Genomic DNA, 20193 nt, shown 5'->3' on the forward strand with positions numbered 1-20193 from the left:
ATTATCTGTTTCTTCTTTGTACTGATAACCTATTCTTTCTAAATATTCATTGAATATATCCGAATCCTCTGGAGGCACTTGTACACCCAAAAAGATTTTGCCCATGTCTAATAATAAAGAGTCAGTCAGGTTCTTTAGACAAACACGCTTCATCTTACCATCACCGTGATTACGATAATGAAAGAGAGATACATTCCATCTTGTGTCTATCTCAACCAAAAACTTCATCAGTGCACCAGGTCTTTCAGGAAAGATGAATGTAAACACACGTTCGTTCAAAGGTCGACTACCACCCACCATGTATCTTGCATGTGCCTTTGCCAATTCATTATCACTCACATCATAGCCCTTCATTCCCCTTTGATGCCATCCTTCCAAGACTTCTGAAACTTCACTCTCTAGATTTTTCACCTTGAAAGAAATATAGATGTGAGCATTCGAGGGATCATTGTATCGATAAGAGAATTCTGTGACAGCACGAGGATGAACGACGTCAATCATTCCTCTAAAGCTACCGGGTCGTTCAGGAATAATGACTGTGCAGAATGCCTCTGTCTTTTCACCCAATTCAGCACGCTCGGCAATAAAACGTAATCGATCAAAGTTGACATTGGCACCAGAGACAATGGCTACGTGAACGTCTTGCCTTGTGTTTGGATAGGTGTTGATATATTTCTTAACAGCTGCCAAGGCCAATGCTCCTGTAGGCTCACATACTGAACGAGTATCTACACACACAAGGAAATCAATAAAAACATCCTCTGAGACATGCTATCTTTATACCTTCAAAAACATCTTTAATAGCAGCACAAATCTCATCATTATTCACCAGCACAACTTCATCAATAAGGCTCTTTGCCAAACGATATGTTTCCTCTCCTACCATACGCACAGCCGCACCATCTGCAAATAATCCAACCTCATCCAACAGGACTCTCTTATCGGCCTTTAAACTTTGATCCATCGCACAAGCATCTATAGCCTCCACACCAATGATCTTGATATGAGGTGCAATACGCTTGACATAACTAGCAATACCTGCGACCAGACCTCCTCCACCGACTGGGATAAATATAGTAGAGATCTTACTCACATCATGCTGTCGAAGGATTTCCATACCAATCGTACCTTGTCCAGCAATGACATAAGGATCGTCAAAGGGTGGGATATCTTTCAAGTTTTCTTCTTTACATAATCTCGCGCACTCCTTTTTGGCTTCGTCAAAGTCAAGTCCGTGCAAGACGACCTCTGCTCCTAAGCGTTGAACATTACGCCACTTCAAGGTGGTTAGTGTCCTGTGGATGTCTATTTGTTTTTCTCTTTACTTTAATAGCAGGTGTGGGTACAGGCATGACAATTTTGGCTTTGATACCCAGCTTTTTAGCGGAAATAGCCACACCCTGAGCATGATTACCTAAGATGATGATAAACAACAATACATCAAGATAACACTCTATGATCTTACCAGCAGAGCAGGCAATAACACCATTCTTTTTTTCTTCATCCGTCAAGTGAGCCATACGATTATAAGCACCACGTATCTTGAATGAAAAGACAGGATTAAGGTCTTCTCTTTTCAAATAAATGTTTGATCCTAATTTGGTATTTAAATTGACAGCTTCTTGTAACGGTGTTTCCTTGATGATATCATAGACCCGAGCAGTCAAAATCATACGAAGATAATCTGGTTGTTCTGAACACATCTTCTTGGTGCAAATAGTAGTGAAAAAGAAAAAGAAAAAAGGGGAAAGAAAAAAAAAGCAAAAGGAAAATCCTTTCTTTTATTTTATTTGTTAACTCTTAAAAAAAAAAAAAAAAAAAAAAAACAGGCAACTGGATATTATGACTCAGTAAAATTTAATTGGATCAAAGAAAAGATGAGTCAGTAAGATGGTTTTAGCGAGGATTGTATGGTGATTTCGAATCTTCCTCTTTTAATACATGGATTTTCATTTGGGTCTTTCCAAAATTCCAAATCCCATATCTTGGGCGTCAAGTAGATCGGGTTGAAGCATTTCTCTTCTTCTTTTATCCGAATCCCAGTCATATCTGCAAATTCTTTTGCTGTTAAATCTTCCGAATCTGCAGTGTTTATATCACAAGGACAAGAGTACTGTCTCAAAGTAGGCCTCTTTTGTGTACCAAAGACAATGGCTGATTGTGTACTACCTTGTCTTGCATGCTTGTTTAATAATATGCCTGGGGGTTCTTTTTCTTTTTGCTTTTGTTGCCTGTATTGATTGATTTCGAATAAAGTGTCATTGGTAAATGCTTGCTTCTTGAATGATCGAGTGAATCTTGCAAAAATAGAATTGAATGAAAAATATCCCTTTTTTATTGAAAAGAAATTGTTTACCATGTAAAGTAGGAAAAATAAAAGGTGTGCTTTATATTTATATCATTAAGGGTCACTAGTTCCCCTTTATTTTCCACAGATTCGAGACTTTATTGCATCGAAAACTAAGATTTAATAAAGACACTTCTATCCTAATAGAATGCATTAGTTATGTAAAATCATTCATACGGGCATGAAAGAGGAAATATTGTATGTGCTCTGTACATATGGATTGATACATGATCCATTTCACCTAATCATCACACACACACAACACATTATTCTAAACTTATCGTACAATCGCACACTTGATCTGAAAGCACTCGAGACTTGATCAGCTTACAGTCAAAAACTAGGCACTTGCAACTCATACACCAAAATTTAACTGTCGAAACTAAATTGTCCTGGTCATCTTTTGACATGCAATTTTCTTTTATTTTATGCAGCAAAATCTAATAGACGGCCGTGTGTTGCATCTCACTCAAACTCTTTTTTTTTTTTTTTTTTTTTTTTTTTTTTTTTTTTTTACTTTAGTAAAGAAATAAAAATTCCAAGTTTGCGAGGGAAGCAATGCTGCTTTAAATTATGCTCAACTTCAGAAAAGGATGTGCATAGATGAAGCTTACCGCGTCACAAAGAACATTATCCCGAAAAGGAACCGATCAAACACATTTGTGTCTTAAATTATTTAATTGTTTTAGTATCAATTGTCAATCTTTTTAATCCATTTAGGACATGATTTTTAATGATTTATTTACGATATAAAGGCGGTTGGTTATAAGAGTGAAAAGGGATCATATTAACCATGAACTGCAATTGAATTCATCTTTCAAGTTCTTAAAAATGGTTTCACGCGAAAAGGCCATGTAGTTCAGATAATATACATTTACTCTAATAACACACACACACTTACATTTGCTACCAAAAAGATTATTTTTTAACATAAATCTATCATCAATCGCCATGTGTATCCTAGCTTTTCCTGCTTCAAAATCAGTTGAGTGTCCCACCTTTTTTTTTTTGAAAGGGAAAAAGGCTAGAACATGTACAACTTAACCAGGATTCAGGGCTTAAGAAAAATGAGGGATAATAATTTAAAGCTAAATCTTACAAGGAGAAAGAGAACAGCTCCTTATTTTTTTTTGCTTATGCACAAACACCTAAATTTTTGCATTTCTCTATACATTTTTACTGTCCATCCTCTCCTCTTCTTAATAAAACTTGTACTTTAATGAGTATAATTGGATTCTAGATATTTAATCACACATCAGCGACTGAACGAAAGAGTTCCTCATTCTCTTTCAACTATCTACTCTTTTTCAACCATAAAAAACCCTTTTTGTGTTTGACATTATGTCTTCCTGAATCATTGAAAATAAAGCGACTCAAGTATCTCTTCAGCAAAAAAAAAAAAAAAAAGTATACCTTTTCTTATTTAAAGCTTTGTGCACCCTTTTATAATTTTGAATCCAAATATTCGTTCATCTTTAATATTTACATTTCTTCTTTTTTTTTTTGTTCTTTTTTCTAGTGGTTTTATTATGACCATTTAATATATAATTATTTGTTGTATATATGCTGCACGTTCATCTATGCTGTTGGAGTGAGACCCTTTGTGCTTCTGATGATTTCAGCTACTGAGAAATGCTTGTTTTTGCTAAGAGGTCTGCAAGCTTCAATACGTACAATATCGCCCAACTGACAAGCTTGGTTTTCATCATGAGCGAGGTAATTTTTATGTGATTTGATAGTCTACACACATTGAGTTTCTCCTTCTTTTCAAATGTATTTAACCATTACCTTTCGAACAATAGGATGAAGTTTTTGAGAAGTTACTTTGACCTTAATCGTCTTTTGCATAGCATTGCTAACAACCATACCAATAAAGTTTTGTCTCATTTTATTCTTTTTACTGTTTTTTAAAAAAAATAAAAAAGAGAGGGAGGGGTCTGATTTTGATGGGTGAAGAAGGGCGGTGTGTAGGATTTATAAGCCACACTCGCTCAATGATTTCTTTCCTGTAATCGACTTCAAAAACAGTTCTCTCTCTTGGTTTTCTTTTTTATCGTTTTGACTAGAAAAATAAAAAGAGCAGCACAAAACAATTAGTAAAAGAAATGAGATTTATAAAGAAATTGATACCAATTAGAACACTCTTGTATTATTCAATTACTAATCTCCATGTAAAATGATTACAAAATTTAATTCTGATTTTCTTTTCATTTTATCCTTTCATCTTTTTCAAACAGTCTTTTAGTTTGATTAGATTCAAAATACTGTCTTTTCAACGCTTTTATTCAATTTGCTTTTGTTCTCGTTTTGATTAAAGAAACCATAACAGTCACGCTCGCAGTAATCTATTTTCGCTTTACTCTCTACTTTTTTTTCTCTTTTTCATTATGCTTTCCTCAGTAGTTCGATTACAAAAGGCACCTCCTGTACCTAAATTCTTTAAAGAAGGGCTTTCTTTAGACCATGTAATAACTCAAATTTAATACATAAAAAGGAAAAGCTAACAAAAGAAAAAGTTTCTTATTCGATCCCAAGTTATTTCACTTTATAGACAGATTGTAAGATGTACAAAAGGAATGGATAAACCAAGTGCCAAGGAAATTATACAATGGGCAAGAGCTGACTTTGAGCGTCATCGCCATGAAACAAATATTGTAAGCACATATATCTCAAATCGTTTAGTAAAGCAACTAATGTCAGTACACAAAAGGATAATATCAAATCATTGATTTCATCAGGGAAACATCAAATGCATTCATTACAAAACTCAGTCTATCTTGCTCAAGCAGGAAAACGATAAAACACACATTTTATTTTAATAAATAACCAATCGCCAATCACAGTCAACAATAGACACTTTAGGATCCCTAACCGTAATCACTTGTTGATCCACTGTAAACTGTAATTCTTGGCTTGTGCCGTCCTTTTGAATCACCTTGACACCTTGGGGTGGTCTGTCGAAACCAAGGATACGGACACGTTCGATACGGATAGGCGAGGTCATGAAGGATGAGTCTCCTTCGGATTGACAAGTTAACTCTTGTTGTGCATAGTTAAATGTAGTGTAGGTATAAATGCCCTTTTGGTATGAATAAGTTTCTTCGTCGTCCATGTACAATGTTCCCTGAGCATGACCTTGGTTATCTTGAGCAATGACCAGTGTAAATGGATCAAGTCTCATGGAGGCTGAACTACGACGAACCCGTTCACGACGGGGAACAATATGTCCTCCACGATAATACACAGGGATGTTGTTTAATGGTGCTTCGATGGATTGAAGACCCGTGTTTTGAATGGGTTGATAGGTCTTGGCGTTGTACCACAGCTATGAAAGAATCCGAATTTAATGCTTATGTTTTATGTGCGTGTATGTGTATAGATTACCTCGTTATCAGGGAAATAGACATTAGTAGATTCAGCACCTTCTTGAGTAATAGGCTTGACCAATATGGCTTCACCCACCATAAACTGATCCTCAGTAGCAAACAAAGACTCATCTTCAGGGAATTCCATAAACATGGGTCTCATCATAGGGGTGCCCGTCTTATAAGCTTCATAAAACAAAGTGTACCAGTAAGACAGCAAAGCATAACGTTCACGAAGAGCATCCCGTGTGATGGACTTGTAAGGCTCTTCAGAGAGGTAAGGCTCACGGCGCTTGGTATCAATATGGGCATGTCCACGAAAGAAGGGTTGATAGACAGCAGCCTGGTACCAACGCGTTAAAAGTTCAGGTGTGGGGTTATTGAAAAATCCAGGCACATCAGCACCAGAAAAGACGACACCACCTAAACCATTGGTCAAGATCATTGGGTTTGTGTAATAGAGGGATTCCCAATTGGCCATGTTATCACCAGTCCAGATAGGGCCAACACGTTGAACACCTGCATAAAAGCCTCGAGATAAGACAAAGGGACGCTTTTGAACTTCAGTGCGTTCTCTTACACCATCCGTGGTTGCAGAATGCTACATGTAAAATAATAAATTAGCTTCTTCAATTATTTCTTTTGCTAGTTTATTTTTCTTTACGGATAAAAGAGCATAAAGATTATGCAAAACACGGTGTTCCCACTTTCCATCATGAATCATTTCCTTTTGCATAGTAATTTCAGGTCCATTGAACACAGAAGGCTCGTTCATATCGTTCCAGATGTGAACGTTTTCGCGTGTTCCCTTGAATTGGTCAAAAGCAAACTTGCTCTTCCACCAGTTATAAGATGCATTGTGTGCAAAGTCAATCCAAGAAGACTGACCAGGCCAACACCACGCTTCATAGTCAGACCCATCTGCCTGTTTAACGAGCAAATTCTGAGCTTTGGCTTCCTCAATAATATTGTATCCATTAGCCTGCTTGATATGAGGATCAATGATGGTCACCAACTTTCGGCCTTTGTTGTCCAAGGATTCTTCCATGGAGATAGGATCAGGAAACTTGGCAGAATCCCAAGTAAAGTACTTTTTTTCGTCCGTGTATTCAATATCAAGCCAAATTACATCATAAGGCATATCGTTCTCATCAAATTGTCGATCTACTTCAAGTACGTCACGTTGGTTGATGTAGTTCCATCGGCATTGGTGGTATCCGATAGCAAACATTTGAGGCATGGCAGGTGGGCCAGTCAATTGAGTGTATTGACGAAGAACATCCTTGGTGGAGGGACCCAAGAAGATGAAGAGATCCAAAACACCAGCTTCAGAGATCCAATGCGTCTTTGTTGCTTGTGTTGAAGTCAAGACTTTTTGAGCCAAGTTCTGCTCATAGCTGTTAGAGAAAAAAAAATTGAACAAAGGTCTTATACTTACTTCATTTCCATCTTGCTTTGTTTTAATAATATCAATCCATGTTTCAGAAGGATTCATCCAAAAGATACCGGCTGACAATTTCTTTTTGTGAGCAATCATGAGTGGGACGGCACCGTAAAGTGAAGTAGGACTGTCAAGAGCATATTCAAAGACATCTGTGTTGTAAAGGCGATAAGGTTCTTCATAGGCGTTTTCACCACCTCTTGTTTCTTTTAAAGAAAGACTGGATGCGTGTTCCTGAAAAAATTAAAACAAAAAGATAGAAATCAAGATGATATTACTTACTGGAATACCATAAACATGGGAGAATCCATGAAAAGTGACATCCAAGGCGATAGATTCCGGGCCTTTATAAAGTTAGTATTCGTATACAAACTATTTTCTTTTGTTTTTGTTGTTATTACCATTAGGTTTAGGATCAGTCCAAGTTTTAAATCTTTCTTCCCACAAATCCTGTTCTGATTTGTCTTCAACCAATTCAACCGTACCATCTTCCTTTTTCTGCTCTACCATTTTAGGTTTATGTGTTTCCTTGGTTCTCAAATGTTCAAAGTTGAAGAAGCCACGTTCGTTCAAAGTTAGAACAGACTCATTATTAACCAAAAACTCGATACGCAAAGGTTCTGAGTAAATGAAAATCGTACGGTGGCTGTTAACAATAGTGACCACACCGTCCTTGTATTCGGCCGTGGTTGGGTCAGTAGGTGGTTGAGGATCAGTTTGAAGGGTATGTCGGACGTGGTCATCATAACGAGGCTTGATGGGTGCCTTTTCGTTGATGCGCACACGTGCTGTATTGTCTTGCAAGACATTCAAATCCAGAGTGAGAAGAATATTGGTTTCGGTATTGAGAATATCAGCATAGACGTGGTCACCGTTTAATTGAAGTGAATCGGGAAGGAGACGGTAAGGTGACGTGGTCACTTGGTCAGCATAAGCTCGATTACGACGGCAGAAACCGGATTGAGAACAGGTTTTGAAATCTTCAAACTTCATTGCCAGCGCGAATGGCAGCAGCAAGGTGAATAGTAGCAGTAAAGGTGCTACTAACCTTGTAGACTTTAGTTTATTCATAGAGTCAATAGAATAAAAAAAAATATAATTAGGAACTAATTGCGGTGAGAAATTAATAGAAAAAACTCCATTTAAGCCAATAAAATCAATTGACGTACAGAACCATTAATTGTTTTACGCGATTATATACAATTCATCAAAGAAAATAAGAAAAGGAAAAGCATCTTTTTATATGGTCTATTGTATTATTTAATAAAATATAGACCTTTGCTTGTTTACTTGTACTGATGATATATATAAAAAAAAAATAGTTTAAATAACGTTACGTTTCCTAATGCCCGGTTTATTGTTATTGTGAACCCTGCTTTTTTATTTTATCTTATTTTGCTATCGTGAGATTGTATATTACTTTATATAAACATCTTTATAAAAACTATATTTTAAACAAGGAAATAAAAAGCTTTTAGTTATAGAAGAGCCAATCAATAGCAATTCGTTTCAAAATTTCCCTTTTTTATTTTTTACTCTTTTTTGTGCAACCTTTCTCTTTCTCTCTTTCACTTTTTTTTATATTCTATTTGATTTCAATAGAAAATGGCAGGTAAAAATAATAACAAGAAGACAACAAAAAACAAAGAAAGCTTTTTATAACTAAATGATATTTATGGCAAGATCTCGGTTTTGATTTCCCTGATGATGATTATGAACAAGAAACTAATAACGATACTGATATCAACGACGATATAGTTGAAACTATTCCTTCGCTAAAGGACGAATCACTGCTGACAACTGAAGGTTTTTACGTTTTTTAATTTAATAATTACTCTTTTTTTTAAATATATTTTATAAAGTAATTCAAAATGAAAGCAAAACAAAACTAGAGACAATGCCAGAAGACGAAACAGAAGACGATTTGTTAGCGGATGAGAAATGGACATCAGTTGAACGTGTCTATGCGTTTAAAGAAAACGATGTTTTAATTCACAGGTGAAAAAGTTACTTTAAGAAAGAGATTGGGAATAACTTATTCTATTATTAGACTTTTATTAGCTAAAGAATTACCTAATGCACTCGAGGAGCTTGGTATATCAGAAGCAGTGAAACACGTTATACCCATCATGGAAAAATTAGCGTATGATATGGATGACACAGTGAGAGAGACATTTTCAAGTGAACTCGATCAAATCCTACTTTATTTTTATAAGGTTTCCTTTTTATATAATACATTTCTGTATACATGCTTATATTTTATAAACAGAATGCACCTGACTTATTTTCACGCAAAGAAGATGATACACAAGAAAAGACATTTGCCCCTTTAATGATCAATATTCTTTTAGATCAGCATTCTAGTGTCGCTTCTTTAGGTCAACAAGCAATCATTGCTGTCGTTAGTGTATTGCGTGAAGATCAGAATTTGATACAAGTGATAGACTCAGAAATACATAAAGGATTAATCGAAGGATTAATGGCTATTGTAGACGGTAAAATAAAAAGACAACAACAAACAATAGAGGAAGAAGGTGGACGTCGTGTGTCTGTGGATGAAATAGAAAGACGTAGATCGTCTTTATCAGCCGCACCTGGATTCGAAACCTCTCATGCAGCAGATGATGATTTTGATCAAGGAGAAATCAGTTTAGCAAAGATAACTTGTATTTCAGTAAGTTTTATTTTCTAATATTTGCTTAAAAGACTGACATTTTTTATATGCAAGTTAGTTGCGTCTATTGCTAATATACTAGGTCGAGAAAAGTGTATTGAAACATGTTTACCTATTATTGAACAGTTATCGACAGATACAATGTTTTATGTAAGAAAAGAAGCAGCAATTGCTATCGGTAACTTGGCTTTGGTGTTGGATACTGAAATTGTTGAACAAAGATTGGTAATAAAATAAAATAAACAAGAACTCCCTGGTTAACTTCTATTCTTCTTCACAGCTTCCACTCTATCAACAGTTCTCTGAAGATCAAATATGGCATGTTCGTAAATCATGCGTCCTTGCCCTTCCATCACTTTGTAGTGCACTTTCCGAAAAGGGAAAGACTCAATTGACAATCACCAGTGTTGAAACTTTTCGAAATGATGTCTCACGCAGTGTTCGCAACGCTTTGGCAGATATCGTAGGCGAATTGATCGCACGCTTCTTACCTCCTGATTGGGAGCAAACCGGTCAGCCAGGAAAAATACCCGGTCCCCTTCTTTCTTACTTTCTTTCTTTGGGGGCTCAAACAAATAATAGCCAGATGCTCAAGTTGGAAGTCGATCGACCTTACATTTGTGCTTATAATTTCCCAGCTGTTGTCTTGACTGCCGGAGCCGATCTTTGGGATTCACATCTGAGAGAGACCTATTTAAATTTAACCAAGGATTATCAAATCAAAGTACGTTGTACCTTTGCACACTCACTACATGATATCGCACGTATCATTGGACCCGAACGTACCGAACGTGATTTAGTTCAAATTTTTGCACTCTATTTAATGGATCTAGATGATGTCAAACAAGGTGTCCTTGAGCACTTGGCTGATTTCTTGGGAACTCTTGTGGTGACTTCTCGTAATGAATATATTCCTATCTTGGCTGAAGTTTGGGATGGCGTGGCTACCAACTGGCATCTTCGCAATATCTTGGCTGGTCAGTTGCGAGACATCTCTTTATTATTTGATGCTTCTAGAGTAGTTGAGCATGTCTTACCCTTGGTTGTTCGTGCTTGTCATGATGAATTTGCTGCTGTTCGACAGACAGGTGTCGATGTCTTTCCGATTGTGTTGGATGTGGTGAAGCATGCGGTTGAGGAAGATGGAGATTCTTTATCACAAGCTGATGGATACGGAGATGATGTGGTTGAGAATAAAAAGAATTTTGCATTGGCTTTATTAAGCCATGTTATGGAACGATTAGATGAATTTGCTCGTTCAGATCACTATCGCGGACGACTTGTGTAAGCAAAAAAAAAAAGAAAAAAAAAAAAGAAAATTGTATAACCTTATTGTTTTAATATAGTTTTGCACATATTTGTCAAGCATTGATTGAAGCAGGTATTAATGCGTCTGATTTTGCTTCCTTCTTTTTACCAAGGCTTGCACCATTGGCCCATGATCCTGTAGTAAATGTACGTATTGCGGCCTCTCGTACGATTGGTACAATCTATACAAATGGTAAACTTTCATAATCTTTTGTTATGTTTCATTTAACAAAAAAAGTAGAACCATTTTGCCGAGAATTAAGTGAGATAGCAGCACCTTCAAGGACGGCTCATGAAGAATCAGGGCATGCATTAGACCAAATGACTTATCGTTTTGCACTTGATAAGGATAGTGATGTTCGATCATTTGTGATGGCCTTTGTGAATAATGACATTTTAGAAAAACAACGAGAAAAAGATTCTAAAGCAGCAGAAGAAGCCGCAGCGGCAGCGGCAGCAGCAGAAACAGCAATAAAAGAAGAGATGATGGAAACAACACCAATGCAAGAAGTGGAAGAAAACAAAAAAGATGGTGAAGATGAAATCATGTCAGATGTAGAAGATGAACCTAAATAATTCATAATCTTCACTTCAATTATATACATATATTATATATAGTCATTTCCCCCTCTTTCTTTCTATTAATTCTATTTTATATATTCTTGTGTATTCTTTCCTTTTTATCTTCTTAATCATTAAACAAAAAACAAAAAACAAGGAGTATATTTAAGATTCAAATTTATTCTAAATAAATATATTTGTCTACGCACGGACTTATAAACGATCACGAGAGTAACTAGTAAAGAATTAATAAATGATAACAGCTAGAAAAAAAAAAAAAAAAAAAAAAAAACTTACATTTTATCAAACTTTTGGTTGACAGTCATCAATTTAACTTGAGTGTCTTGACCAATGTTTTGCCAAGGGTAAGGGTTATTGGAACGATCCCAGACAACTTCAGGGCCACTAAGGATGATTGATATCAGTATTTTATCTTTTTTTTCATCTCTTTATCTATTTACCGAGCAAGACGAGTAAGGTACCAACCAGCTAAACCACAGGCACCACCAACAACAGCATAAATGGGGAGAATTTCAGGCTTATACCAGATGGACCAGAAAGTCTTTTTAGCAGCGTGGGCAGCAGTCATTTTTTATGTGATAGAAAAGTAAAGAAAAATATCTTCTTCCACCACCACCCCCCCTCTCTTTATATAAGTCGTTTAGTAAAAAATTTTAAAATTCAGATTTATTTCATTGGTATAGATAATAATAACTGCGATAACCAATCATATTAAGACTGGGTTTGTTCTTTGAGTTGTTTCAGGTATTCTACTTCCTTTTGAAGTTGATCTCTTTCTGTACAGAGTTGATTGACAGTTTGTTCTAATAATAATTTCTCTAGACTCCATTTTTCCATAATGCTTACTTGTTTTTGATTCATTTGATGAATATATTGTATTGTACGATTTAAAACACTACTCTTATTCTTTTCACATCCAGGCACAAGCATCGCTAATTCATTTATGCCATTGTTGATCGCTGTTCGCCGACGTTTTTCCACTAATTTATGATTTTCTCGTCGTTTTTTGATAAATTCTGTGTCATGTTTTTTTATCAGTGTTTTTCTAATGAATAAATAAATGCTTCTTATATTTTTTATATAGAATCAATACACACTGCGTTATTTCTAAATTATTTGCTTTCACCATTTCTAAAGAAGAAAAGAAAGAAAAAGAAAAGGAAAAAAAAAGGGGAAATCTGTTATTCACCTTTCCACAATACTTTTATATAATCATGTGATATGTTGCTTTGCTGCTTTTTAAAATACAAGTTTATATTTAAAAAAAGAGGGGGTTGAAGATCCGGATCAATAGCCGATGTTTAATATAAATACCATTTCAGTGTTCATTCGTGCAAGAAAAAAGCTTTGGGTTTTATCTACCCCTTTTCCCACACTCCTAATTAATAATAAAAAAAAGAGCTTTGACCAACTGGGATATTATTTATCCGTTATTTACGTCATCATCACAATTAAGAGAAAAAAAAAGAATAGATGAAGACTTGTTTCTCTTCATACACCCATATTAAGCATGTCCATGAAAAAACTACAAGGTGAATAAGAAAGAGGATCTATGTAGAAACTGACACGCATGTAAAGCCGAGATCGATAGAGTCTTGAAAAAAGTAAGCGAAGGTGTAGAAACATTTGATGGGATCTATGACAAGATTCAGTCAACAAACAATACGAGTCAAAAAGAAAAATATGAACAAGATTTAAAAAAGGAAATCAAAAAACTTCAAAGGTTACGTGATCAGATCAAGACTTGGCTGTCTTCAAATGAGATTAAAGACAAGACAAGTTTACTGAATAACAGAAAGTTAATTGAATCCGAAATGGAAAGGTTCAAATCTGTCGAACGTGAAATGAAGACCAAGGCATTTTCAAAGGAAGGCTTGCTTCAACGAGAAAGAATGGATCCAAAAGAAAAGGAAAAAGCAGATACAGTAGATTGGATTTCAAGTACTGTCGATGAACTATCAAGGCAGATTGAGGTGGCAGAAGCAGAAATAGAAACAATGTTGGGAACAACTAAGCGAGGGAAAAAGGATCATGCAAAGATAGAACGAATAGGCGAATTAGAGCATTTGATAGAAAGAGACCGTTGGCATATTAACCGATTGGAATTGATTTTGCGCTTGTTAGAAAATGACCAAATATCAACAGAACAGGTGACTGGGATTAAAGAAGATGTACAATATTATGTGGAGTCTAATCAAGTAAGCTAAAGTAAAATAATGGGAATTCAGGATTAAATACAAATATGAAATAAGGAACCTGACTTTGAAGAAGATGAATATATTTATGACGATTTGAATTTGGAAGAAGAAGAACAGCTATACAACGTGGGTAAAGAACATAACACACAGTCAATAGAAGGTAAGCAGAATGTTATACTTTGAGTTACTAATGTCTTTATAGAAGAGAAGCCATCAATACAACCAAAGGAAGAAGAGATACCTAAACCAGTCACTAGCAGTAAGAGATTAAGTATGACCTTTCTTATTTAATAACATGCTTAGTAAAACCAAATCCAAATCCAATTCTAAATCCTACAGAATCTTTAACAGATTCAAAACCTGAAACAATAGAAGATAAAAGTAAAATTTATTACTTATTTAAAAGCTGTTTACTAAATGATAATAGCCAAAGTAGAAACGATTTCATCTGTACCCAAAGTAGTTTCTGCTTGGACTGAACCAATCAAAATTGTTGAACAATCAAAGCCTGTTGATAAAGTACTTAGAACCAGTGTGCAATCTGTAAAGATTGTAAAAGACAGATTTAAAACTTATATTTATTTTTATTTATTATAGAATGAGGATATGGAACTAGCCTTACCACCTTCTTTAGCTGACCTTGCGTCTTCATTTGAGATGATCAAGAAAAGGGCAGCAGCAGATCGGCATGATTTACAATATACAAATCATATACTTGATTCTAGTCTACAATTTGTGCCTGATTTAATTGACTCCGAAAGGTAAACATACAAAAAAGTTCTGCTTTATCTCACGCGTAATCTAGACCGAAATCATATCAACCACAAACACCACATATCACCCCTTCTTATTATCCACAACAACCTTTAGCAATCTTTGAGAATCCAAATCTGTTTGAAAAATTTGATATGGACGCGCTCTTTTTTATTTTTTATTATCAACCAGGCACCTATCAACAATATTTAGCAGCAAAAGAACTAAAAAAGCAATCATGGCGATTTCATAAAAAATACTTGACTTGGTTTCAACGACATGAAGAACCAAAGACTATAACGGATGATTATGAACAGGGCACATATATTTATTTTGATTATGAAAACGCGTGGTGTCAACGTAAAAAGACTGAATTTAGATTTGAATACTGTTATTTAGAAGATGCTTAAGGAGAGAGGAAAAAAAAAATTTTTTTTATTAATAAATATTTAAATGTTTATTGTTTATCTTCTTGTCTTGGTTTTTGTTTTTTTTGTGCACTACGTCTTAATCCAGATGCTCCTGTTGTTGTTGTTTCACTAGGATCATTTGCTTTAGCGACATCGTTCAAACGACGTTCTTCAGCTTCCATAGCACGTCTATATTGACCATCGATTAAAGGTTTGAATGATTTGGAGCGGGTCAATCCAAAGTTTGTAGCACGAGGTTTACGAATGTCGATGTCCATCTCTGGCAACCACCAGGGCAAGAGAGGCATACTATCACGGAAAAAGTAACAGGCACCATGTAAATATTTGGAGAATCGAGGTACTTCATGTACTAAATGAGAATCCACAAGTTTTGTAAGCCATTCTGGAGGTTGTTGTCCCAAATGAGTCTGTAACTTCGTTTCCAGGACAGCATAGGGAAAGCGACAAATTTCCTTGTCATCTAACTGGCTAAAGGGGTGATCGATACCCACATCAGGACGACGCCATTCGTCTTCCTTTCTACGTACCTTGCCGTCTGTGTTATCCTCACGAATGAAACAAAGATCAGTATCCAAACTGACTCTCACACGCTGATCACCAGGCAACTGAAAGGCTGTACGGTTATAGAATGCACGTAAAATAGGCTTTAAATGCTTTTCTTTAAAGGATGTCTGAATTCCTCTGGCAATAAATTCTGTATCCCTGCAGATTTGTTCATCTAAACCTTTTTGACGTAAGCGATCGGTAATCTCTTCTGCAGTCAACTCGCCCTTGACAAATTTAGAAACATCATCCATGTCAAGTCGGAAACGATCCTTGACGGAGGCACCATTCAACCAAGCAGCATGATGAGTCTTTCGTTCGATAAAGATGCTGGGTGAATCCATACGACCGTACCATCTGAACCGAATAGCCTCAGCACCTTCATCTCGCTGAAGACGGCCTGTGTAGAGATCAAAATCCTCATTGTCATAGTAAACACTAGAGATCGCACTATCGCTCGCTTCATATTTCTTTTCCTTGTTGAAGATCAAAACGGGTAAATGCAACATGATGATCGATTTGACCTCAGTGACGTTATCTGGATGAATCCAGTACTTGGCTGTAGCCCGTTCAAATGCATTTTGATCACCACCAGCTGCCGCGTTACCGGTACGGGGCTTACCTTGAAGACGACAAAGATCGTGTAAGGAAGATATATAGACAATGGCAACATCAAACCGTTGCTTATCTAATGGTTTGGCCCTTAATTGAGGAATAAAGTCTTGTTGAAGATGAAGGCCGGTCCACTTGTCATGCTTTTTTAAGATCTTTTGGAATCCAATATAATTCAAACGTGTAAATTTTGCCAAATCATTTACGTCAAACAAAACTTCGGTTAAAGCGTCATCCATAATATTCCAGTTTTGTTCAGACGACCAAGAAGGGTTATTCATAAATGTTTGAAGTGTTCTTTCACAATAACTGATACGAGCCTCTACTTCAGCTAATTTGGCGCCAACAAAGTCATATACTTTTTGTAATTCATTTTCTAATAAATGGATAAAATCTTTTTCGTCTTGTTCTGTCCAGCCATGGTCTAGTTGTCTTGCTTTCAATTCTGTTTTTAATACATCATAATTGATATAGGAGAGACGCCATGGTGCAAACATGTCATTTTGAAGCTGAACAGCGAACTTCATTTTAGTATACAAAAAAAAAGAAAAGAAAAGAAAGGAGAGGAAAACGAAAAAAAAAAAAAAAAAAAAAAAAAAAGTAAATAAATAAACAAAAATAGAAGCAACTTATTTTTGGACTCACTCAGCTCTTGAAATTACAATCCCCGTAAAAAACTTTTACTCCTTATTTAGTATAAAAAATGGTAATTTACAAATATTATTTCCCCGGGTTCGGATTTATAAAGGACCTGATCCATGATAAATCTGTGTGGATAAAAGAATATGAAAAGGATTGAGTGGGTTTTAGATTTGCTTTATAGACTTGTATATTTAATCCAAAGTAGGAGTAGGAAAATTGAATTGAATGTGATGACGATTTAATTTATTCTTCAGTAATGAATTTTAGTGGGTTCTATGATAGAGCACATTGTATCTATCAAAGTGAATATATTTCTAGACGGGTGGTATAGTTTGATAAAGAACGTAAAGGAGGATGGCATAATAAAGTATATAAACAATCATTTTATCCTTCTTTTGTTGCTGTTACTCGGATTATTTGTAGAGTTTGTATAATGTTATCAATATTTGACATAAAATTAATTGTCTTAAAAAAAAGTCCTAATAAATCAGTCATCCATATGCTTGCTATATTTCTTTCAATAGCAATCTTTTTCTCCTACCTTTATATATAGTACTTATTCTCTGAAATAGATAAGCATTATGTTCATTTAGCAGCCCACTAATGTTTTTGCGCAATCGGTGTTGGTTATTGGATGTCTTGACCCTTGCTTTGAAATCTGTCTTCAGACAACAGGTTACACGAATGTTTTTCTATTTTGTTCCGTCAAGGGCAATCGAATATGATTAGAAAAGGTAATATATTGACCTCTGTCTGAGATCTCTACATAGTAATTCATATTATTGTAAGCTGCTTATCAAAGTTGTTAATTTAGTAGATTTGATGTTTGGATAAAGAAGTTGCTCTTTTTTCATGTTTTTGTGAAGTATGCTTGAAAAGAAGTTCAAATTCAGATCATAATGCTGCATTATCTTTTTGAGAACATTCTGCTTTTTAAATCATCCAACAAACTCAATGACAGTCAACAATACACATCTGTATGTAATACGCCCTTAAATAGGTTTGCTGATGTCTACAAATACAAGCTTCTAGATTTTAACTTGTAACATCAATATTTTATGTTCTTCAATATACAACACCCTTAAAATCACAGTTTTCTTGCAATAGAAAATCAGTTACTATGTGCTTAATCTCTATACTAAAGATACTTGCTATCAAGCAGTATAATACGCGCTTTTCCTTTTATTATATCTAGTTGATTTTAATAAAATAGAATAGTTCTCAACTATTGGATGTCTACTATTTTTTTTTATAGCAAGTATTACCAATTGCAAAAGTATCGCCACTTATAATTGATATATAACTAATTATGTAAGGTAGTGCTTGCTTTCTCTCCCCTTTTCTTATAGTAATATATTCATGTATCTTTATCTCATTTAGCAAATTGATAATTTATAGCATTGGTACAGTATTCATTTATCTAACAATTTTATATACCTTCAAATAAATGTATTCCCAAGTTTGTACGCGCTCCTTTTCAAATAAAAAATAACCATTTCACTAAAGATAATGGCGCGTCAAAAATAAAAGGATAACGCCATAAATGGAAATGAATTAGCTGTTATAACTAAAAATAATTTGAATCAGGTTTCACTAAGAATTGTGTTTTGTAGTTACCTTGTAAAATATACTTCGGGCTACAATTAATAATATAGAATGATGACGACAGTATACACGTGAATATTGATGCCACAGACTGATTTAAACTGCCATCGGAATCGCTTGCTTCTTTTTCCGATCGTGTCAGTGTCCAAAGAAGGAAAACTGGCCATTTCCTTTGGTAACGCTGCAAAGTTTACTTTCCATACATTACTAGATATTAATATCAAAGTACTTTGTGTGCAAACATGTCTTGAATATGTGTATATATATGTGCTTTAATCGCAATTCCGAGGAGGAAACACGTAATTTGCCTCAAATGAATCATTATTAAACGAGGAAAAAAGTACACATCAATGTTTATTACAGTAATGAAACCTGAATCAATCACTTGATTTTCTTTCAGATGATAACCAATTTGTCATTATGCTTGTTTTAAATCGGAATTTCAAGGTACCTTGATGGTTGCAATCGAAAAGTAGAGGATAACTGACTTCAAAATGGCATTATAAGAAAAGTAAGATAATTCATATAAGCTGACATGTCTTTGATCTCTGTCACTTGTTGAAAAAACTTATACAGTGCGGCTGGTAAATTTTGTCCGTCCTGAAAAAATAAATGGCGATTTCTGAAAAATAAATGGCCCATATACTGCGTTCACATTATCATAGCAAGCCCGTTCTAGCCTTTCTGGATATAAAATCCGCCTATGATACTGTCGACAGGAACTATATATGGGAGATCTTACAGCCTTATATATCACCTCCACTCCTAGGTCTTCTACGCAACTCGTTTGATGAAATTCAGATAGAATTGCTCCTCTCAAATGCAACTTATAGGCGTTCCCATCCAATGACTGGAGTACTCCAAGGATCCATCCTCTCGCCCTATCTTTATTCGGTATATACAAATCAACTTCCGGTATAACTACGCCATCAAGCTATAGAGGATGATACATCACCATTACAGTTAGCACCACTCTTGAATTGCTTACTCTATGCGGATGACGTGGTTCTAATAGCCAACAGCTCAACAATGGTTGACCTACTACGAAAATGTGAAGAACACAGTATACAAATGGGATACCGGTGGAATCCTTCAAAATGCGTCATCTTGGATAACCAACCATAAACAATAGAATATGCGATCTATAACCAAATTCTACCGCAAGCGACAACTTTTACTTACCTAGGAATATCCTTCAAACCAGGCGGCCATCTTGATCCGGAGAAGCTTGTTCAAAGCAATATTTTCAAAGCCATGCCTACGATAAATGTCCTATCTTCTATTGGGGTAAATCCATCTGAATTCTCCAAGTTCCTATGCTCTCGATTTTATGCTCAAATAGTTCGGCCACAAATGGAATATGACATAGCTATCAACTGCCTTAATCACATTCAGCTAAAAACTTTAGAAGAGGCACAAGACAAGTACATACGTAAGATCTACGGTGGGCCTAGGAAAACATCCACCAAGGTGATGCCCCATTTGGCTAAGTTACACACAATGAAAGGAAGGATAGCTACCCTGCAAGCCCAATTCCTCTTTCATCCATTATCTCTACCTGAGGACACACCGCTGTATCGCTTAATTCCACACATATAGTACACAAGAGGTCATCAATGGTATAAACTACCAAAAACTGCTCTGTGGAGATTGATACCGCCGACAATAACCGACTTAGATACCCAAGGTTTT

At 35.5% G+C, this 20193-nt stretch overlaps 9 protein-coding genes across 9 annotated transcripts; 3 read left to right on the forward strand and 6 right to left on the reverse strand.

Annotated features, from left to right (window-relative positions):
- Positions 1-29: 29 nt before the first annotated feature.
- RO3G_02765 (threonine ammonia-lyase, biosynthetic) lies at positions 30-1703 on the reverse strand (the record flags this gene model as incomplete). The annotated part of the gene is made up of 6 exons (XM_067657356.1): positions 30-38; positions 85-107; positions 159-728; positions 784-1276; positions 1326-1414; positions 1466-1703. 6 exons carry the CDS (start codon positions 1701-1703, stop codon positions 30-32), a joined length of 1422 nt encoding a protein of 473 aa, XP_067513457.1.
- Positions 1704-3925: 2222 nt separating this feature from the next.
- RO3G_02766 (30S ribosomal protein S17) lies at positions 3926-4234 on the reverse strand (the record flags this gene model as incomplete). Its single annotated transcript, XM_067657357.1, has 2 exons — positions 3926-4087; positions 4136-4234. The coding sequence occupies 2 exons, from the start codon at positions 4232-4234 to the stop codon at positions 3926-3928; spliced, it is 261 nt and encodes an 86-aa protein (XP_067513458.1).
- Positions 4235-5162: 928 nt separating this feature from the next.
- On the reverse strand, positions 5163-8146 carry RO3G_02767 (uncharacterized protein; the record flags this gene model as incomplete). The annotated part of the gene is made up of 6 exons (XM_067657358.1): positions 5163-5672; positions 5732-6313; positions 6377-7099; positions 7151-7387; positions 7436-7497; positions 7555-8146. The coding sequence occupies 6 exons, from the start codon at positions 8144-8146 to the stop codon at positions 5163-5165; spliced, it is 2706 nt and encodes a 901-aa protein (XP_067513459.1).
- Positions 8147-8758: 612 nt separating this feature from the next.
- RO3G_02768 (uncharacterized protein) lies at positions 8759-11711 on the forward strand (the record flags this gene model as incomplete). Its single annotated transcript, XM_067657359.1, has 9 exons — positions 8759-8765; positions 8837-8959; positions 9016-9151; positions 9204-9315; positions 9423-9827; positions 9882-10052; positions 10108-11111; positions 11174-11328; positions 11377-11711. The coding sequence occupies 9 exons, from the start codon at positions 8759-8761 to the stop codon at positions 11709-11711; spliced, it is 2448 nt and encodes an 815-aa protein (XP_067513460.1).
- Positions 11712-11909: 198 nt separating this feature from the next.
- On the reverse strand, positions 11910-12285 carry RO3G_02769 (uncharacterized protein; the record flags this gene model as incomplete). The annotated part of the gene is made up of 3 exons (XM_067657360.1): positions 11910-11931; positions 11994-12101; positions 12158-12285. The coding sequence occupies 3 exons, from the start codon at positions 12283-12285 to the stop codon at positions 11910-11912; spliced, it is 258 nt and encodes an 85-aa protein (XP_067513461.1).
- Positions 12286-12428: 143 nt separating this feature from the next.
- RO3G_02770 (uncharacterized protein) lies at positions 12429-12846 on the reverse strand (the record flags this gene model as incomplete). The annotated part of the gene is made up of 2 exons (XM_067657361.1): positions 12429-12762; positions 12815-12846. The coding sequence occupies 2 exons, from the start codon at positions 12844-12846 to the stop codon at positions 12429-12431; spliced, it is 366 nt and encodes a 121-aa protein (XP_067513462.1).
- Positions 12847-13227: 381 nt separating this feature from the next.
- Positions 13228-15078, forward strand: RO3G_02771 (uncharacterized protein; the record flags this gene model as incomplete). The annotated part of the gene is made up of 8 exons (XM_067657362.1): positions 13228-13249; positions 13296-13915; positions 13970-14075; positions 14118-14174; positions 14219-14296; positions 14343-14467; positions 14513-14676; positions 14721-15078. The coding sequence occupies 8 exons, from the start codon at positions 13228-13230 to the stop codon at positions 15076-15078; spliced, it is 1530 nt and encodes a 509-aa protein (XP_067513463.1).
- Positions 15079-15125: 47 nt separating this feature from the next.
- Positions 15126-16781, reverse strand: RO3G_02772 (uncharacterized protein; the record flags this gene model as incomplete). The annotated part of the gene is made up of 1 exon (XM_067657363.1): positions 15126-16781. One exon carries the CDS (start codon positions 16779-16781, stop codon positions 15126-15128), a length of 1656 nt encoding a protein of 551 aa, XP_067513464.1.
- Positions 16782-19530: 2749 nt separating this feature from the next.
- Positions 19531-20100, forward strand: RO3G_02773 (uncharacterized protein; the record flags this gene model as incomplete). The annotated part of the gene is made up of 2 exons (XM_067657364.1): positions 19531-19564; positions 19688-20100. 2 exons carry the CDS (start codon positions 19531-19533, stop codon positions 20098-20100), a joined length of 447 nt encoding a protein of 148 aa, XP_067513465.1.
- Between the last annotated feature and the right edge of the window lie 93 nt (positions 20101-20193).

Source organism: Rhizopus delemar, genomic scaffold (assembly GCF_000149305.1).
Source record: "Rhizopus delemar RA 99-880 supercont3.2 genomic scaffold, whole genome shotgun sequence".
NCBI classification, from domain to species: Eukaryota; Fungi; Mucoromycota; class Mucoromycetes; order Mucorales; family Rhizopodaceae; genus Rhizopus; species Rhizopus delemar.